The sequence below is a fragment of the Ictalurus furcatus genome, chromosome 23 (genome assembly GCF_023375685.1).
Source record: "Ictalurus furcatus strain D&B chromosome 23, Billie_1.0, whole genome shotgun sequence".
NCBI lineage: Eukaryota > Metazoa > Chordata > Actinopteri > Siluriformes > Ictaluridae > Ictalurus > Ictalurus furcatus.
This window is the reverse complement of record NC_071277.1, coordinates 20,143,223-20,164,930: the sequence shown is the minus strand read 5'-3', so window position 1 is coordinate 20,164,930 and position 21,708 is coordinate 20,143,223. Positions and strand designations below refer to the sequence as shown.

The window sequence follows — 21,708 nt, the reverse complement described above, 5'->3', positions numbered from 1 at the left end:
TAACATGTGGTCTGACATGAAGGTGCATTTCAATATATTGTCATGTCTTGAATGTCCTTTGCACTACTTGTGAAAATTCCACGTTTAAAAGAAAACAAATAAAAACAGTGAAGTGTCTAAAATCCACATGCGGAAAAGTTTACATATGAATCATGTGATTATAAACATGTCAGGTTTGTGTGACTTTCAGAGCTACATTTCAGAGGCAGCATGTATATGTGTATGATTATATATACGTACCGTTATATGTGTGTCGGTTGTGATGTATGGATCCTTTCTGTAATTTGAGGCATTTCTTTACATTCATTTCTTCTTTTTTTACTTAGTAATTCAGTTTGTACTACATAAAATGCTTTTTGATTTTGTGTGTAGATGTATGTGTATAATTCACATAGATTCAGATGTACATTTTTAAACAAGTTTTATCGTTTGTAGTGTCTCTGCTGTTCACAGAACATCAGCATATTAACGTCTAGTCCTTAAAGACACTGGATTGGTTATATACACAGACTGGACTTTATCTAGAGCTGTGTAGGTTTTAATGACGTAACAGTGAAGATCTGGTATTTGGAATAGATTAGTAAAGCAGTATAATTTATTCGCTGACTCAACTCAGCCTCACAGCGTGCACTCCAGAGTAAGTATATGAGCAACTTGTAAACAGCCCTTAAATAGGCCAGTCTCAGGTGGAGCCGGTTACCACTAATTACCAAGAGGCAGCTCTCTGTCCCCCTCTGGTGGTGGGCAGGGGTCATGGTGGCCGGCCCCTTACATCAAAGCATTGTAAAACCTGAGAATTTGGCTGTGGATAATAATAACTACAGGGAATGGAGCCATCATCATGTTGATGATGTATGTTAATCGGTAGCTTTGAGATTATAATATACGTTTCTACTTTTGTAATGAAATGTCCTCTGTAAGTAATAGTTTGACTGATTAATTGATGCAGTTTATCATATCATTCAATTCTAACATTATAATAACCAAGACTTAATGTAGAAGGTGAGGCAGGATTTTAACTGCTGGCAAGATGATCTTTAAGGAATAATAATAATTTTAAAAAAGTAATTCGAAAGTAAGTTCGGAAAGTAATTTTCGTTCTTGTTCATGAACGTCACATCTTCACGGACTGCACTACACCCTTTTCTCCAGCAGGTGAAATTTCTGTGCGCTGTAAACGAAGCTTCGAGAAGATAATTAGTTTTAGATGGTTTAAAATGTTCAGAGTCAGAAACTTGTTGGGTTTTTTTTTTTTTGTATAAATAGTCATAAAATTTATTTTGGTTATAAAACAGTGGTTTTAAAATGTCGGCTGATTTTCAGATTTACTTATTAAGCTCCTGCTGCGCTGACGATTCAACTTCCGGGTTTAACTTCGTTGTTATGGTAACGTGTGGGCGGGGCGTTTGATTCTCGTCATGGATCCAAAATTATTTTTGTCACTTTCGTAACTGTTTCTTAAAGGAAAATGGGACGCCCTGAATTAAAAAAAATAAATAAAATAAAGCCTGTCATTTTATTGAATCCGTATATTGTATAGCTGTGGTTGTGTTTCCTAATGTTGAGCTAATGTACTCGATAGCAAGAAGCTAATGAAGTAGCGCCATTGTGGCTCTGAAAAAAAGGACAGTAATGGAAAATGAATTAAACCAAATGGATAAAACAGACATGGACCCATATCAGATACTGTTCGAATCTCTTAGCCTTTTGTCTACTAAAACAAAAATCCAACGAGTTTTAAGAAGTAATATAAATCTTATTTATATGAAACTCAAGACATACACAACTTAGCAATGGACCAAATCAGTATCATTAGTTATGCTAGCTGCTGCTGTGTAAATAAAGTGGAGAAATCTGAGGAGAAAGCAGTTATACACAATAAAGTCTATATTCCAACAATTACATCAATGTTGTGCTTTAAAACATCTTACAAATTTAAGTAACAATTTATTTAATTAAACCTTTAGTTTCAGAAACACTCCATCTAAACATTCCTGTTTCTTGATGAAATTCAGAGCTTTTCTGAATCCTATTACTGAGGTTCACATCATTGACTTGATGAATTTGTCTCTATTAACACCTTATCATCAGACAGGCTTACTAAAGGTTTATCAGCTTTACATACATGAACACACAAGACCCTAGATTTCTAGCATACAGATTAGCTTCTATTGATTTATTGTTGATAAAGTGATATGTCCCATGACACAGCCATTGTTTAAGAAACAAATGTTTAAGGTTTTCATGCAGAATCCCACAATCCATTGAAAAAAAAAAAGCAGAACTAGTAACAGGTATTATTTTCTCTATCCAATAAACAAAACAAAAGCTTATACCTAAAAAAAAAAAAAGAAAAGAAAGAAAGAAAAATTTTAAATTAAAGACACACTTGATTTTTGCATTTTAGAAAAGCACCTACATTAACAGTCACAGAGCTCTAGGGAGAAAAAGGCAGCATAATCTTCACTGTGTTAGTGTGGGTTTCTTCAAGGTTCTCCAGTTTCCTCCCACCTTCTGAAAAACATGTCTGTAGATAGACTGGCTATGTTAAATTGCTCCTAGGTGTGAATGAGTGTGTGAAAGAGTGTGTACACGGTGCCCTGCAATGGACTGCCATCAGATCCAGGGTGAATTTATTCCAGCTTTGCTCCCAGTATTCCCAGGATAGACTCTGGATCCACCAGGAGCCTGACCAGGATAAAGCACTTACTGAAAGTCTGTTTCCCAAAACAACACAATTATTAAAGGAAAAAATTAGCTTGAGTGATTATTAAAACAGATTCAGTTGTAAAGGCAATCTCCTATCCAAGTGTACGTTTAAAGAAAACAGCTGGACACTTTATATGACATTAATAAGCCCTAAAATGACACACATTTTATTTTAACGTCCCACAGGGGGAATATTTACAGGCCTCACGGTGTCTGGTTGAATGAGATGTAAAAATGTGATCAGGTGTTTTTGACAGTACTGTAGATAACACTGTCATCCTCCTCCTGTCGTTCAGTGTGGACACGTCTGAAACCCAAGCCACAGGACACACACGTGTTAATTGTTATGAAGTGTTAAATATCATATTTAACAGCATTGTGACTTGTGAACTTTTACAATTCTCCATTCATCTGAATCCAATCTATCACAGTTTTCCGTAACATCTTATGCTGAATCATATGTGTTAGGTGATTAGTATGTGACTGCACTAGCTCGTACCCCTGCTCAGGTTTCTTGTCTTTGACAAACACAGTCGCATAAGTCACTTCCTCCGTGTGCAACGTTTCATCATCCAGTTGAGGAACGATGTTTAGCTGTGGCTTTGTCTGTTTATCATGTGTGTTTTCTCCAACCTGCTAAAATAAGAAGTACAATTATCACCACCACTTCTAAAGTGTTCCTGTGTTCACGCTCACGTTATCGCTGTGCTAGGACTCGGAAAACCCTAAACTGTCCAGTGCTGAGTTTGTGATTTCTTTTTAAAGGTCATACCTGTGCTTTCTCTGCACCTTTCCCACTGTTTTTTCCTTGAGCTTCTACTCTCTTCCTAATGGAAGCAGAAATACACAGATTACAAGTACGGCTTTTAGAATATAATTTTTTAAAAGTAGATTAACTCTATAATTCTGATTTACACAAACCAGTGTCCAGGCAATTCACAGTCCACAGTCCACAAAGTTCACAGTCACAAAAGCTTAGGACACTTAAGAGACCTTTCTATTGACTCTGAAAAACACCAGAAGTAAGATGCCTAGGGTTCGTGCTCACCTGCGTGAACATGCCATAGGCCTGCTGCAGGGAGGCATGAGGACTGCAGATGTGGCCAGTGCAATAAACTGCAATGTCTGTAATGTAAGACGCCTAAGACAATGCTACAGGGAGACAGGAAGGACAGCTGATCGTCCTTGCAGTGGCAAGCTACGTGTAACCGTATCTCCCCCAGACATGATTGAGAACTTGGTGGAAGAGTGAGGTAACATCTCATGGCAAGAACTGACAAATCTGGTGCAGTCCATGAGGATGAGATGCACTGTGGTACTTAAAGCAGCTGGAGGCCACACCAGATACTACATGATCTTTTGATATTGACTTACATTATATGTTAAATTAACAATGTCCGCTGAGTCCCAATCCTAAATCATCAGTGTGTCTGAAAATTATGTGAGTAAAACGTCCCTGTGTTTTGGATAAAGGAGCTAGCAAACAGAACCTGCCTCTGTATACACAGCATTAGTTCTTACCCATTGTTCAGATTGTTGTCTTTGGCACACACAGTTGCATAAGTCACTTCCCCCTGCTGCGGCACTTCTTCCTTGGGTCGAGGAAGCTGCTTTACCTGCGGGGACTCAAATTACCATTACAATAAAATAAATGATAAAGTGTGTGAACACGATTCAAAGAAGTATTTCTGAAACAGCTACATTTGAATAATAATAATAATAATAAAGTTTTGTATTTTATCTGAATAATATAGACAATTCTTGGAAGTGACCTCAGACTTTTAGTCTTTAAAATACACACAGAACAAAACCTTAAAATATATTAAAGTTAGCGTTCCTGTGCTCACATCCACCTACTCCATTCTACTCATTGTTTAACTTTCACATTGAATGCTAAAGCACGGGGAATGCTAATGGGGCGGTCCATTCTGAAGTAATGAAGCCTACACAGAGGACTTTACTAATTGACTGATGGGTTTGTTTTTCTCTCCTGAGGTTCTTTGAGCTGTTGTTACTCTGAATGAATTATTTGGCCGTAGCAACTGGTGAGATCTCCTTCTCATTCATTTAACTGTCAGAGAATATGTGCTAGAAGAACATCGGCTTTGGCTTTAGAAAAAATGGCTAACGGTTATTTTCAACCCCTCTTACGTTGGAGGTTCTTTCAGAGTTATTAGTATGACGGGGTTTGGTTATGATTATTTAAGAATGCAGTCTCTACTGTGCAGAACTAAGTGTCGACTATTAACTATGTCATACCTGTGCTTGCTCTCCAACGTTTCTGCTGTTGTCTTCCGGAGCGTTGGGTTTCCTCCTAGCAGAAGCAGAAAGACGATACCTTAATTTAGATATCAGACCAGCCAGTGGACGGTGAAACCAGTGCACGAGGTAAACTTCAGAGGGGAGGAACAGAAACCACCAGCCTCGTTAAAATACTAAATATTTAGTATTCCAGGACCATGACTAAGAAGGCTGCTCTATAATAGTGACCACAACAATTTCAGCAACAACCTGGGAATCTCCATCCTCATCCTAATCGACAAACACCCAAGATCCCATGAGAACCTCAGCTCAAGAGCCGAGACAGCCACTGTTCATGGCCTTCACTGATCTGTCTAATGCTTTTGACCTGGTTAACACGATGGACCTTTTTGCTCCAGTTCCAACACACCGTGAAGCCCCAAGCTTTAATATAGACTTCATGCGTGCTGTAGGGGTGTAACGATCCGATGATTTGGACTGATTCATTGATTGAAAAGGCAGCCACTGAAATTAGTACGTGCAACAATCATAAACCGATTATTATCAAAAAAGGACAAGCAACTGGTGTGTAAAAATAATCCATATTGTTAAAGTGATGTGTAAAGAATTAAACAGGCTAGCAAGGGGATTTGTCCAAAAAAAAAATACTGTCCAATCTAATCGTCTGCAAGAGAAGAGCAAGATGCAACAGGTCCTCGTAAGAGAACTGCTCTTCACAGAAATTCAAACTGATTAGCCTCTGCTCTACAACATTACACGCCCTGCCCATCTCCTCAGGATGACTGCATACTTCCATGAAGACATGCTGTATTTTTAATAAATAATATCGCATTTCTGAACCTTTGGGGGCCGTGAGTATCATCCTATCTGTATGGAAACATCCAGAATTTTACCTCCTGTTGCAAATCACAGCTCCTAAGAGGACTAAGATGATGAAAATCACTCCAGATGTCACCACAGCAATGATCCAGTTTGGCAGATGATCAGGATTTTCACCTGTTGAGAAGAAAACAAGAAAAAACTGAACACAAGTCACTTGCTACAGGAGTGTAGGGGCACATGATCGACTTCTTCCTTTCCTTCAGTAATCATTCGAGACATTCAGGAGTGACGTGAGCAGATGGACCCACCCTCGACGAGAAGGCTGATCGTTTCAGATCCTGACGTCATGTTGGTTTCCCAAGTGCAGGTGTAATTCCCAGAATCCCTCACGGTTACAGCAGGAAAGTGAAGAACGCGTCCTGATGTATTTAACTGTATGTTGTTCTTAGACCACACAAACTGTGAGGAACTTTGTGTGCAGTTCACATCACACGTCAGATTTAACGAGTCTCCTTGTTTAAGGGTTCCGTTTCCACTGAGCCTGATTAGTGACACCTTTAAATCTTTTTCAGAGAGCAGGAAAGACTCCACGTCAGTCACTCAGGACTGAGAGGGTGTTAATCATTATAATACAGTCGAGTTCTACAATCTGAATCAACAACACGTCCTTATATAATGTGTTTCGTTAGTTTTTCTATTTTTATTAATATATGTTTTCTATATAAAGTGTTTTATCACAGCGCTGTTGAGTTCTGGACTGTGATTGGTCAGAAGGTGGTTAATTTTCTATAACAGCAGCTCTGACAGTAGCACAGCTACAAATCACAGGTTTATATTAATGCACTTGTGCTGTTATGAGAAAATAATCTACTTCACGTCAGGCCGCATCACACCACCAGGTCAGTGATTATTTTCCAATAACAGCATGCCCCATCATCTTCTGTCCTTAATTTATTATCAGCTGAAAATATTTTTGATAACTGGTAGAATAAAAATAATAAAAACACGCCTTCACAGTGGAATCTCACAGAAAGTTCATTATGCACATAAAGAATATATTATTATTATTATTATTATTATTATTTAAAAACCATAGCATTTACCTGCAACTTGTAGAGTCGCTCCAGGTACACCTGTCCACATGCCACGGGTCACATTAGTAATAAATCTGAATCTGTACTCTCCAGAATAATTGAACTGTACATTGTGGATTAACAAAGTGCAGTCTGATTTGTTGTCTCCAGCGTACTCAAAGTCTGATGTGGTGATTGATGAGCTGTTATAAACATACGGGGGGTTTATACACCCTCCTGTGTTTGAGTTCATTGAGCACCAAAGCATTCGTATCACCTGAGTACTGGGTTTTGATTTTGGATAATAATAACTACAGGGAATGGAGACACTGAATCCTCTCACAGCACAGATCGGATTATCCGGATAGTTCACACCCCATTTACTGACCTGAGTGAGAACACCTGCAAAATAAGTGTGTACATAAAGCAGTCAAGATTTAAAAAGGTAGGTTAAAAAAAGATATATTTATAAAATCTCACATCACACGTCAGATTTAACGAGTCTCCTTGTTTAAGGTTTCCGATTCCACTGAGCCTGATTAGTGACACCTTTAAATCTTTTTCAGAGAGCAGGAAAGACTCCACGTCAGTCACTCAGGACTGAGAGGGTGTTAATCATTATAATACAGTCGAGTCCTGACTCTGAATACAAAAGCAAGAACATATTTTTTTACTGCTGAATTCTGGATTGTGATTGATATATATATATATATATATATATATATATATATATATATATATATATATATATATATACATATATGAAATATGAATAAAGTGCAGTTTGGTTTGTCATCTCCAGCATACTAAGAGTCGGTGTGATTGTTGTTTGATGTGCTGTTATAAACATATGGTTTGTTTTTTTTAAATAGGTTTGCATTTGACTTCATTGAGCACCAAAGCTTTTTTAGCACCTGATCATTTTGTGGATAATAATAACTACAGGGAAATGAGACATATGTTTAACAACACAATAACAGGATGAGCGAACAGCCTCAAAATAAGCGTGTAGAGAAAGCCTTAGACATTACTTCACCACACACACCTGTAATACATGTCCTATCTTAATTAGTCTTTTACCCCAGTGTATGACTTAGACGGCCTATAAAAGGAACCTGGTCTCCCGAATCATTGGGGAAAACAGCACAGCATGTACAAAATATAGCATAAAGCTCCTCATAAAAAGACAGATGTAAGATGATGACAGATAATTCATTACATTTGGTTCCATTTCTTATTCATCAGTGTGTCTTTGACTTGCAATAGCAGTCGAGCATGATTAGCACGTTAAGAATGTACTAGTGATATATTTAAATGTAAAAATATCAAATAACATCTACACATCAGTTTAACCCATCATTATTAGTCTCTGATCAGACACATATTAATATGTCAGTATGTTTGTACCTGTGTATAGTCCAATACACACTGCAACATGAATCAGTGAAAAACTGACAACACTGAGCAATAATTATGTAGAAGAAACTGAGAGTGAGATGAGGTTTCATACCGGACAGCGTGAGTAGAATCGTAACCAGCTGAAGCATCTTCATCCCTGCTGTTAACAAATGTAGCTGTGATCAGCTTTGTGTCTGCATGTTCGCTTAGCTCACTGACCTGGTTATAATAAGTGGGAAGTCAAATGTGTTCCTGTGAAAATACACAGAGAGGAAGTTTACCTGTGTGTACTAATAAATTCACACACGGTGATGGGGGAGGGGTATATTAGTGTAAAACACAGTGCTGTTGAGTTCTGGACTGTGATTGGTCAGAAGGCGTTGATTAATTTTTTGTTAATTTAATATATATATATATATATATCAGTGCAGAAACTCTTCATTTAGTGAATGTAGAGATTCAGTAGCGCTTCAGTTTTTCGCCAGTAGAGGGCAGTATTGATCAATTTAATTCGGTTATAAGATCTAGAAATGAAACATTTATACATTCATTTCCTAAAAGATCAGACTAGATACTAGAGGATTCAGTTTAATAAATAATAAAACCTTTACTGACATGAAATCAAGCCAAAGCTGACAAACACGTTACTTTAACAATGAACATAATGATATAGTGCAGTGGTTTTCAAAGTGGGGGCCGCGGCGCCAGGGGGCACCCTGGGGGCCTCAACAATTTGGTGTGAAAAATAGATAAATACATGATTTTTCTCTTTCTCACTCTCAGGCAACAACACACACACACACACACACACACACACACACACACACAATCAATTCCTAATGTAATGTAATGTAATGTAATGTAAAGATGTAATTATTAATAAAAAAAAAGGGGGGGGGGTATATTCAGAGGTCTGTATTTTATTATTTTGGATTTCACTCACTAATTTGTGTGCGATTTATCTTACAAAACATGTACAGTGCTGTGAAAAAGTATTTGATTTCTTCTGTTTTTGTGTATATCTCAAAGTATACAGTTTTAGATCTTCAAACGAAATACAACATAAAACAAAGGCAACTGGAGTAAACCCACAATGCAGTTTTTATTCATTTATTTTTTTTACTGAAGCAAAAAAAATTATCCAACACCTACCACCCATGTGAAAAATTAATTACCTCCTTAAACTTAAAATCTAGTTGTGCCACCTTTAGCAGAAATAGGTGCAACCAAACACTTCTGATAACTGGAGAGAGAGAGAGAGAGAGAGAGAGAGAGAGAGAGAGAAGAGGGGAAATGAATCACAGCCAATGCACAAGCACTGGGCATGGCCAATACAACAACCTGGAATGTCCTGAAAAAAAGAAAGAAAGAAACTGATGTACTGAGCAACAGACACTGAATGGGTTAGCGAAGGAAAACAACAGCAGCTGATGACAGAAACACTGTGAGAGCCATGAGGATAAACCCAAAAACAACAGTTAGTGACATCACCAACAACTTCCACAGGGCAGGGGTGAAGGTATCACAATTTGAAGAAGACGTCAAGTGCAGAAATATTGAGGCCATACGACAAGATATAAACCTCTCATCAGCAGTAAGATTCAGAAAGCCAGACTGAAATTCACAAAGAAATACAGAGATGAGCCACAGAAGTTCTGTAACCAAGATTAATGTCTAGTGATGGAAAGGCCAAAGTGTGGAGAAAGAAAGGATCTGCTCATGCATGGCTGCTTCTGGAACATTCTCACTAATCTTTATTGACGATGGAACTCATGATGAGCGGCAGAACGAATTCAGAAGACATTAAGAATGTATTCATTGTGAACTTCTGTACTGTTTGACTCAAGAACCATGAGCACTGTTCTGTTCCTGTTTTCTACTCATAACGCTTTGAAGACAGACTCGCCCAGTTTTATAGCTGATTAAACTTATGTAGTCTCTGTTCAGTCATATAAGCACTTTTTAGATCCCGTTTTTCCATACAAGTTCCTGTTTTTGTAAAAATGCACCAGAGGCACTTGATTACTGATTCATTTCTAATAAACCCTATAAATATCCACTGTAACGAAGACTCAACAGAAGTGCTCTCGATTTGTGCTTCTCGGTTCTTGAGAATTTTACTAATAAAGGAATACATGTTTTGCTTGAGTTCTGTCTCGGGATCATACAGGTGGATTTTCACGACATTTCTGTATATAAACGGGGGGCTGGGGGTGGATATTTTTTTAATTAGACACTCTAGACACTCAAAACGCTTTACATAGTGGGGGGGGGGGTCCCTCAACCACCACTAGTGTGCAGCATCTACCTGGATGATGCAACGGCAGCCACAATGCACCAGAACACCCACCACACACCAGCTTTTTTTTTTTTTTTTTTGCATGAGGTCTCTTATCATCTTCCTGTTGTACTTCTTGGTTCTGTTTATAGCCATGTTGGGTGCATTCTCTTTTTTTTTTTCCAGGAACAGCTTTTAATTGTCACATGTCATGACCAAGTCAGTGAGCTCATTATACATACACACACCCAACACTGAGAGTGAGGTTCTTTCTGAAGAAGAGATGAAGATGCTGCACTTGGCTACGATTCTGCTCACGCTGTCCGGTATGAAACATCATCTCACTCTTACACACTATTATTGTTTTTAATTTTAGTTGTAATTGTTTGCTGATTGATGTAGCCGTGTGTACGCTCAGTTACTGGATTATACACTTACACAAACAAATCATACTGCCTAATTTTAGTAAATTATTAATTCCAGTCTGATAAAAGATTCAAAATGATTTAAGTAAGTTACAGTTGTGTTGAGTCAATAACATGATGATGAATAAGAAACAGAACACGATATTAGTAATTAACTGTCATCATTAAAGTTGCTCAGGCCCTGGAGTCTCAGTGCACTGTTAAGATCAAGATCATAAACAGATTATAAACAAAGACAAAGAGCACACACACTAGACTCCTGCTGTACATCTAACCTCTGACCTGAAAGACAGAAAAGACTGAGCCCCAGGGAGCTGTACTACACTTCAGATGTTTAACTTCTCACTAATTTCTCACTAATTAATTTATTTAACTATTTAATAGACAGCTGAAATTTCAGGTTTATTCCTCCTGTCTATTTATCGTTTTTAAAATGTCTCTAGATTCACAACAAATGCCACAGCCTGGTGTGTGTGTGTGTGTGTGTGTGTGTGTGTGTGTGTGTGTGTGAGAGAGAGAGAGAGAGAGAGAGAGAGAGAGAGCGAGATCTGCCATGTAACACCTGGGACCAAGTGTGAAAATGTTTGTGCTAATGTTACAGTAGACATGCAGACGTGGGGGTTTTTTTAAAAAAGATTTGCATTTTTTTTTTTTGTGCGGATGTATTCTAAAATAATTCATATGAAGTAAGATTGAAAATACTTTTTCAAATTCATATTCAACAGACAATCCATCCTAAATGAATACGAATACAGAAACTGACAGCAGGCAGAGTATTCCGGGTTTTTTTGTTTGTTTGTTTGTTTGTTTGTTTTTTGTTTTTTAGAAAGCTTGCTATCTTTTTTTTTTTTTTGGTGGGGGGTGGGGGGGGGGGTGATTGTCCATGGTGGACGTGACGTATGACATTGTTTAAACAGAAAGTCTTCCTTAATTATTCTACAATCATACAGTGGAGATGATATTTAATATGCCAACATAGTAAAAGAACCTCCTATTGGTAACAGGAAGTGGTATTCATGTCACACAGTTGCTGCACCTTTGGTTGCATTAGTCACTGATTACAGATATATTTCATGCTGTTATTATTCTTACATTATTAGGATTAGTATTCTGAAATAGTAAAACAAAAAACTGTAAAACTGAAGTAAACCCTCTTTAAGCAGGTGTACTCAAACTCAGCGATATATATATATATATATATATATACACAATTTGGACACAATTAATTGTGTATTTGTTTGTAAAGAACAGTGCATACAGTGTGTTACTTGGTAATTTTCTGAGTTGACCACACTTGTGGTGTTTGAGGTTGTAACCACACGGGCACCATTAATTCTCATGAATCATGACCATGCTTTATACATACTGTACATACATTCATACATTATATATATATATATATATATATATATATATATATATATATATATATATATATATAGCTACAATGCATTATTATATTATATTATTATATGGCACATTATTTTCGTATTGCTACAGGGTATGTCGTGTGATATTCCACTAAAATCACGGTGTATAAAACAATATTTCAGTATAATTTATAAATCTAGTTTATTCTCCGTTTATTTCTCTACACAGGTGTTCTCACTCAGGTCAGTGATTTGGGTGTGAACTATCCGGATAATCCGATCTGTGCTGTGAGAGGATTCAGTGTCTCCATTCCCTGTAGTTATTATTATCCAGCATCAAATCCCAATATTCAGGTGATTTGGTGCTCAATGAACTCCAATGTAGGAGTCTGTAAAATACCTCCGTATGTTTATGACAGCGCATCAATCACCACATCAGACTTTGAGTACGCTGGAGACGACAAATCAGACTGCACTTTGTTAATCCACAATGTACAGTTCAGTTATTCTGGAGAGTACAAGTTCAGATTTATAACTAATATGCACAAATACACAGGTCATCCTGGAGTGATTCTACAAGTTGCAGGTAAATGGTGTCTGAAATAAAGATCCAAATTATTCACTGTTTGTATAATTTACTTCCCTCACCTATAGAAATACATTTTTTTTAAATTGCGGCCATCTTTCTCTTTGTAAACCGTGAACTCACAGTTGAGTCCAGCTTTAATTTTTTATCAAGAATTCTCTTTCAGTTGATGTTTATTATTCAATGATTAGATTTTTATCTGTGTGAGAAATCCTGATTGACTGACGTGGAGTCTTTCCTGCTCTCTGAAAAAGATTTAAAGGTGTCACTAATCAGGCTCAGTGGAAACGGAACCCTTAAACAAGGAGACTCGTTAAATCTGACGTGTGATGTGAACTGCACACAAAGTTCCTCACAGTTTGTGTGGTCTAAGAATAACGAGCGCTTAAATACATCAGGACCCGTTCTTCACTTTCCTGCTGTAACCGTGAGGGATTCTGGGAATTACACCTGCACTTGGAAAACCAACATGACGTCAGGATCTGAAACGATCAGCCTTCTCGTCGAGGGTGGGTCCATCTGCTCACAACACTCCTGCATGTCTCGAATGATTACTGAAGGAAATACAGAAAGTAAAACTGATCATGATGTACAGTTACAGATCTAAAACAAGTGACATGTTCAGATAATATTTACATGTTAAATTCTGTTGTTTTCGTTTCAACAGGTGAAAATCCTAATCATTGGCCATTGTGGGTCATTATTTTAATAACTGCTGGAGTGAGTTTCATCGTCTTAGTCATATTAGGAGCTGTAATTTACAACAAGAGGTAAAATTCGGCACAATTTTATACAATACAATCTGTACAGTCTAACAAAACAATGTAAAAAAAAATACTTTGGTGAAACTAGTGTCCCACTTGATATGTATAGCTTGTGATTTTGATATAACAAGCTGTATGGCCAACTTAATTTTACAGCAGTTAACGTGTAGTTTGTGCCTAATAAACAGGTTTCTGTGTGACTGCAGGAGTGTCCATACTGAGCAGAAGAGGAACGATGAGTCTAATATCTACGCTAATGTCCAGCAGAAGAGGCACGATTCTGATATATATGCGAAAGTATAAGAGCAACGAGCTGATCACAATTTCACACCTCATGCTCAACTTAAAGGGGTCATATGATGTTTTTTAATGGGTTCCTTTTCCTTTAGTGTGTAATGTATGTGCTTGTCCACAAATAAGATCTGCAACGTTACAAAGCTCGTAGTCTCCCACAAATAAAAAAAGGGATTTATTCTATCTAACAGAGAGCTCTGCTCCAGACCCGCCTGAAAACACCTCGATCGACGTCCAGATATTACATCCACAAACGTCTATGCTACTATTTAAAATATTCGCATAATGGTGCCATATTTTTTTTATTTTTAATTAATTACATTTTTTAAAACTGTCAGTTCAGGACATAAAGTGGGTACCGTGAAGAAGACAAATTAAACCTTTATAACATCGTATCTGAAAGGTAAGACAGTTACAAAATAAAAACTTACCACTGTGAAAATTCCGCTCAAGTCGCGCTTGCAAAGTCGGTTCCGATGGATCTGCTCGATCATCCGCGTTTTCCGAATCTGACTCGGGCGGAAACTGATAGGGTAAAACTGGCGAAATTATTAATGTTTATAATAACATTAGAAGCCTTGGAAGCTGAAGCTGGCCATTATGATACGGGGCGTTACATTTCCGACACACGCTTGAGGTTTTCGGCCAATCACAACGCAATGGGTCAGATGGCCAATCAGAGCACTCAGGGCTTTTCAGAAGGAGGGGCTTTGGAGAAACCGGAACGCAATCAGAGCGTTTCAGACAGACTGGGAATAGAGCTACTCGAAGACTTGAATAATGGCTGCTGAAAATGGAGCTCATGGGGAATGGGCTAAAATTCCTCAGGAATGCTGGCAGAAGCTCTGCATCTCGTTTACAGCAGGTCATAACGGCAAAAGGAGCTCTAATAAGTACTAAAGATGCTCGCCATGAAGGGGTTGAATAATTTTGAGACTGAAGAAATCATTATAAGTTGCATTTTCAGTTGAATTTGTGGAAACCGCTTGAAGCATTCGTCGTGTTGAACTATTTCAACTAGCGTCTGTTTGATCTGTTCATCGCAAACAGCTGAAAGTCTGTACATTTTGACAATAAACCTGATTTGCAGTGGGGGTTGAATAATTTTGATTGCAACTGTATAATATTTATTTATTTATTTATTTATTTATTAACAAACAAACAAACAAACAGGAATATAGTTATCGGTATGCTGGATATCTTCCAGTACATACATATGTAAGGTAGAGTCATAAAGATGCAAGTTACAGTTGTTCTCTTGAAGTTTAAAAAAAAAAGGACAGAAGTATTTCATCAGAGACGGAGAGAGTTTCTTAAGCTGCAGGAGATTCTGGTGTTCCTCAAAGATGTTTATTCATGACACTGAGTCCAATTGATCGAGTGCTATAAATTGATCAGTACTACCCTCTAGTGGCTGAAGCGCTACTGACGCTCTATATAATTATAAAGATACTGTATATAGATAGATCAGCATAATCATAAATTATTAAAGAAGTTTTTAATGAAAGCAGCAGTGCAGTAAAATGAATGCCACCAAGTGCAACAGATCATTGAAGGAACAGGTTTAAATGCACAATAATGCCCTGGCACAGTGGTGTGATTGCCGCGGGTAAGAACAACCTCCCTGCTACAGCGGAGCTCCACCGTTTGACCAGTAGGTCATGGAGTGGATGTGATTCATTGTCCAGGATGGATAATAGTTTATTAGCGCTCAGGGGGTGTATATATAAAATCATTTTTTTAAAAGGGGGGGCTGGGGGTGGATATTTTTTAAATTATTATTATTACAGTTACATTTATATAGCGCTTTTCAAGACACTGAAAGCACTTTACATAGTGGGGAGGGTGTGTGTGTGGGGAGGGGGGGGTCTTCTCAACCACCACTATGTGTGCAGCATCTACCTGGATGATGAGACGGCAGCCACAGTGCACCAGAACACACACCAGCTTTTTTTTTTTTTGCATGAGGTCACTCATCATCTTCCTGTTGTACTTCCTTCTACACTTCCCTCTGTACTTCCTGGTTCTGTTTATAGCCATGTTGGGTGCATTCTAATTTTTTTTTCTTTCCTGGAACAGTTTTTATTTGTTACATGTCATGACCAAGTCAGTATATAAACACACCCAACACTGAGAGTGAGGTTCTTCCTGAAGAAGAGATGAAGATGCTGCACTTGGCTACGATTCTGCTCACGCTGTCCGGTATGAAACATCATCTTACTCTTACACACTATTATTGTTTTTAATTTTAGTTATAATTTTTTGCTGATTGATGTAGCCGTGTGTACGCTCAGTTACTGGATTATACACTTGCACAAACACATCATACTGCCTAATTTTAGTAAATTATTAATTCCAGTCTGATAAAAGATTTGAAATGATTTAAGTAAGTTACAGTCGTGTTGAGTCAATAACATGATGATTAATCATTAAAGTTGCTCAGGCCCTGGAGTCTCAGTGCACTGTTAAGATCAAGATCATAAACAGATTATAAACAAAGACAAAGAGCACACACACTAGACTCCTGCTGTACATCTAACCTCTGACCTGAAAGACAGAAAAGACTGAGCCCCAGGGAGCTGTACTACACTTCAGATGTTTAAGTTGCCATGTGCTGATAAATATATATATATATAAAATATCATCATGTAGGAATGTGTTAAATTATAAATTAAATAGAGATGAATAAATTTCAAGTGAAATCTCTCTGTTGTGAATGTTAATAAAGTATTTATTTAACTATTTAATAGACAGCTGAAATTTCAGTTTGTCTATTGATCGTTTTTAAAATGTCTGTAGATTGACAATAAAAGGTTGTCACAGTCTCTGTGTGTGTGTGTGTAAATGAGAGAGTGAGAGAGCGAGATGATCTGCCGTTTAACGCCTGGGACCAAGTGTGAAAGTAGACATGCAGAGGTGTTATTTTTAAAGATTGCACTTTTTTTTGTGTGTGGATGTATTCTACAATAATTCATATGAAGTAAGACTGTAAATACTTTTTCAAATTCATATTCAACAGATCATCCAGCCTAAAATAATATGAATACAGATACTGACAGCAGGCAGAGTATTCAAGGTTTTTTTCTGTTTGTTTTTTTAGAAGGATTGCTAGCTTTAGGGACGGGGATCCTGCCAATTGAAATCAAAAAAGTTTTGTGAGCCAAGTTTTTATTTTAAACTTTAAAGGACAGCGTGTGGAAGCTCATGGGTAGGGTTGCCACATTCCAGCAAAATGCCACTTCAGGTAAACTCAAAGTACACAAATTATTTAAAATGATCAGAAAACGTTTGAGCGTAGGAAAACAACTCTTTTTCTGAGGTTCTCAGAAATCTCCATTGTTGGTGCTATGATAAACTTCCACGACCACGTGTTGTGAAGATCAGACTCTAATAGATTCCTGTTCTTTTTTTCTTTTTTTTTTCCAGTTTCATTTTTATTAAACATTTCTGCTGAACTAAACATTTCTGCTGATCTGAACATTTCTGCTGAACTAAACATTTCTGCTGGACATTTCTGCTGATCTGTTCTTTAAATAAAACAGGACGCTCACTCACTCACACCTGATCATCATCCCACTGAACGAGAACACCTGACTCTAATTTCACCTTCAATTAACTGATAATCCTAGAGGTTAACATATTTTTGCATCTCACAGATATGTAATATTCGATCATTTTCCTTAATGAATAAATGACCAAGTAAAATATTTGTGCCTCATTTGTTTAATTGGGTTCTCTTTGTCTACATTTATGACTTGTGTGAAAATCTAATGATTGTCATATATGGAGATCGGAGACATATGCAAATGCAGCTAAGGCAGTTTATTTAGAAATAATCCAAATTGAGAATCCAAAACAATAACAGGCTAAGGTCACGCAATTCACAAACAGGATATCAGAGGTAAGGCAAAAGCACGTGACCAAAAACAGGGTCAGGGTCAGGGTCAGGGTCAAACCCAGAAAGAGCAGACAGAATATCAGGCTTGATAGAGACAGAGACAAAAAAAAGTAACTGAGCGCATACAAGTCTCTGAAAGTCTCTTTATAAAGGGTGTGTGTGTGTGTGTGTGTGTGTGTGTGTGTGTGTGTGTGTGTAATGTGGTTCAGGTGTGCACAATCAGATGTCTGGTGACTGATTATGTGTTATGGGAAGTGGAGTCTGTGGCGGCCATGTTTGTAGGTCGTGATGCATGTTGGGAGCTAGAGTCTGAGATGTTGGTAGACCTGACAATGATGTTTTAGGTCATATTTATGCAGATATATAGAAAATTCTAAAGGGTTCACAAAGTTGCAAGCACTACTGTAGATGCAATTGAAATTTCTTTCAGCTTCTAACAAGTTAACAGTGGTGCACGTTTCTGATTTGCAGTATATAGCTGCAATATGTGGACGTTATACACAGCAATATACACAATTATATACAAATATAACTATTATTTAATTATTTGTTTATTTATTTATGTTTTATATGAATGCATACAGGTATGAGTATATACAGATATAAAGGTGTATTGTGGACAATACAGGAATGAGAAATATCAGATGACCTCATATGAACTTGAACAAACAACATATAAAACAATACATCAGTATAACTTTATCAGTCTCCTTAATCTCCATTTATTTCTCTACACAGGTGTTTTCACACAGGACAGTGGATGGCGTGTGAATTATCTCGAGCCGATCTGTGCTGTGAGAGGATTCAGTGTCTCTATTCCCTGTCGTTATACTTATCAGTCATTAAATCTCAATATTCAGGTGACACAAATGCTTTGGTGCTCAATGAACTCAAACACAGGAGCGTGTATAAACCCCCCGTATGTTTATAACAGCTCATCAAACACCAAGTCAGACTTTGAGTACGCTGGAGACGACAAATCAGACTGCACTTTGTTAATCCACAATGTACAGTTCAGTTATTCTGGAGAGTACAAATTCAGATTTATAACTAATGTGACGGGTGGAAAATTCACAGGTGATTCTGGAGTGACTCTACAAGTTGCAGGTGAATTTTAATCATTAAAATAAAAATCCAAGTTGTTCATTATCTGCATAATTTACTTTCCTCACCTATAGGAATAAATAGGGTTTTGTTTTTTTTTTTAATTGTAGGCATCTTTATCTTCATTACCTTTAAACCTGCAGTTGAGCACACTTCCAACATTATTTTATTTTATTATTTTATCAAGTCTCATTTAGTTGATGTTTATTATTCAATGATTAGATTTCTATCTGTGTGAGAAATCCTGAGTGACTGACGTGGAGTCTTTCCTGCTCTCTGAAAAAGATTTAAAGGTGTCACTAATCAGGCTCAGTGGAAACGGAACCCTTAAACAAGGAGACTCGTTAAATCTGACGTGTGATGTGAACTGCACACAAAGTTCCTCACAGTTTGTGTGGTCTAAGAACAACGAGCGCTTACCTGAATCAGGACCCGTTCTTCATTTTCCTGCTGTAACCGTGAGGGATTCTGGGAATTACACCTGCACTTGGAAAACCAACAAGGCATCAGGATCTAAAACGATCAGCCTTCTCGTCGAGGGTGGGTCCATCTGCTCACAACACTCCTGAATGTCTCGAATGATTACTGAAGGAAATAAAGAAACTTGTGTTCAGTTATATATTTAAGTGTTTTTATCTTTTTTTCTTGTTTTCTTTTCAACAGGTGAAAAAGCCAATCCTGAACATGGGTCAATCTGGATCATTGTTGTGGTGACAGCTGGAGTGGTTTTCATCATCTTAGTCATATTAGGAGCTGTCATTTACTACAGGAGGTAAAACATTGAATGTTTTTTTCAAAATACAATCAACACGGTCTGAAAACTCCAATATCTCACTTAGTGCATGGAATTTTGATGTCACAAGCTGTGATTTTCGCAATTGACATGTAGTTTGTGCCTCAAACAGGTTTCTGTGTGAGCGCAGGAGTGTCAACACCAAGCAGCAGAAGATGGACGATTCTCATATCTATGCTAACGTATAATAACAACGAGCTAATCACACTTTCACCCCTCACACACAACTTAAAGGTTTGCGACTTTTCTGTGTGAACTGAAAAATAATAAGAACGTTACAAAGCATATTCACTTCTTATATTTTTATTTCTGTTCTTATAACTTAATTTCATGATAGTCAACTTAGCTATTAATTATCTACATTTATTGTAATTTCATCCATGGAGCAATTTTAAAGCTGGTTTAGAAACATAGACACAAACATGCAGCATGATGGTGTTTTTTTATTGAGGCTTATTTTATTATTATTATTATTATTATTATTATTTCACATTCATGTTCTGGAACAATAAAAGAGTGTTTCTTAAAGTATAAAGCACGTGATTTTTTTTTTGTTCAAAATGATCACGGTTAAGACACGTTAATGAATTCACATCCTGATGTGAAGCCTGATTGAGCAGATGAAGAGAAAATGAAAGCCGATGCTTCTGAAGTAATGGTTTGCAGAAATTCTCCAAGTTGTGCGTATAGGGTTTCAGGATTTCACCACTTGCTGGCAGTGTTGCTCTATAGAGCAGACTTCAACACAGTTTCTGCAGCCTATTTGAACACATGAATGTATATTCAACCTTTATACACATTATTACAGGGTGATATTACTATGGGTTTAGAACTGTTTCTTCATTCCAAATAAATAGATTACGATCCACAAATAAATGTAGTGAGATTTGCAAAAAATAAAAAATAAATTCACAAATGAATTGAATGATATCCACAGATTTATTAGTAGTTTCACAAAAAAAAAAATAATTTAATGAAACCCCGGAAGTTAGCATCACCCTGGTTCCCTCACAAAAAATTGTGATTTTTCCATTGGCTTTTGGACGATTGAAGAAAATAAGCTCTGTGACCAACAAAAGTTTATGATTCGTACATGTTTTGTTCATTAAGACAGCTTAATCTTCATAAATGAACACAACTTTTATGAATTCTGAAGCCTAAATACAATCGTCAGAAGTAAAAAGCTAAAATTAGGCTACAAACGAACTACACCACGGTCGCATGATTTCAACGTCACCACCGCGACGCTTCCGACAACTCTTTCAATCTTTATTTTTAAAAAAAAAAAAAAAAAAAAAAACAATACAATTGGAAAATACTATAAATTGCTAAATATACAAGTTGGAAAGTTTGAGCTGGAATAGTTTTCAAAAGCGTGAGTATAAACGGATCGAGGCTGTAGTAGAAGAGATTTCCTGTTCGGCGTCATGACGTTTAATGTCCCCGACATCCTCCGTAGTCCCATTTAGCAACGTGTTAGCAACCGTCTTTTTCAAGACACGTAAAAGCTTTTACAAAAATCTTGAGTTTGGTATTACTGATGTATTTTATGTCGTAGTATAAAACATGAACATATCATGAGCTTGTGTTAACCACAGCCCTAATTTCAGGCATTTAACCAAAAATCCCATTCGAGATCACGAGAAATCCCGGAGCCCGAGTCTGCGCAGTAGTGAGCGTGAAGTGGAGCCGCGGTATTAAAGCCCCGCCCACAAACCCCTGCAGAATCGATCGGAAGTACACGCCCCTGAACTTTTTCAACTCATCATGTCAGTGTGAAATAAACAGTTATGAAAATGTAGAAATGTAGAAATTAAAGTTAAAGCTCCAGTCCCCTCCCGAAGATCCTGAAAAAAAAAAATCTGTCGGTGCCTCAGTGACGACTTCGCTCAGAGAAGCTGTCAATCACAGCTGTCAATCATGACGTCACCC

At 37.3% G+C, this 21,708-nt stretch overlaps 2 protein-coding genes across 7 annotated transcripts; one reads left to right on the top strand and one right to left on the bottom strand.

Moving 5' to 3' along the window:
* Window positions 1-1,379: 1,379 nt before the first annotated feature.
* LOC128599543 (uncharacterized) lies at window positions 1,380-8,457 on the bottom strand. 5 transcript variants are annotated; one of them, XM_053611249.1, is made up of 10 exons: window positions 8,377-8,457; window positions 6,897-7,268; window positions 6,102-6,356; window positions 5,865-5,967; window positions 4,969-5,023; window positions 4,231-4,334; window positions 3,482-3,536; window positions 3,209-3,345; window positions 2,909-3,016; window positions 1,380-2,717 (listed from the first exon to the last, which is right to left on the bottom strand). In XM_053611249.1, the coding sequence occupies exons 1-9, from the start codon at window positions 8,417-8,419 to the stop codon at window positions 2,950-2,952; spliced, it is 1,191 nt and encodes a 396-aa protein (XP_053467224.1). In that variant the 5' UTR covers window positions 8,420-8,457; the 3' UTR covers window positions 1,380-2,717; window positions 2,909-2,949. The 5 variants fall into 5 exon arrangements, with proteins under 5 accessions (XP_053467224.1, XP_053467223.1, XP_053467220.1 ...); XM_053611248.1 differs by having other exon boundaries at window positions 1,380-3,016; XM_053611245.1 differs by lacking the exon at window positions 1,380-2,717 and having other exon boundaries at window positions 2,975-3,345.
* Window positions 8,458-9,524: 1,067 nt separating this feature from the next.
* On the top strand, window positions 9,525-20,296 carry LOC128599551 (uncharacterized). Of its 2 annotated transcripts, XM_053611260.1 has the most exons (8): window positions 9,525-10,868; window positions 12,567-13,432; window positions 13,591-13,693; window positions 13,894-16,183; window positions 18,618-18,986; window positions 19,269-19,523; window positions 19,647-19,755; window positions 19,889-20,296. In XM_053611260.1, exons 4-8 carry the CDS (start codon window positions 16,141-16,143, stop codon window positions 19,962-19,964), a joined length of 852 nt encoding a protein of 283 aa, XP_053467235.1. In that variant the 5' UTR covers window positions 9,525-10,868; window positions 12,567-13,432; window positions 13,591-13,693; window positions 13,894-16,140; the 3' UTR covers window positions 19,965-20,296. The 2 variants fall into 2 exon arrangements, with proteins under 2 accessions (XP_053467235.1, XP_053467236.1); XM_053611261.1 differs by lacking the exons at window positions 9,525-10,868; window positions 12,567-13,432; window positions 13,591-13,693 and having other exon boundaries at window positions 13,702-16,183.
* The last annotated feature ends 1,412 nt before the right edge of the window (window positions 20,297-21,708 follow it).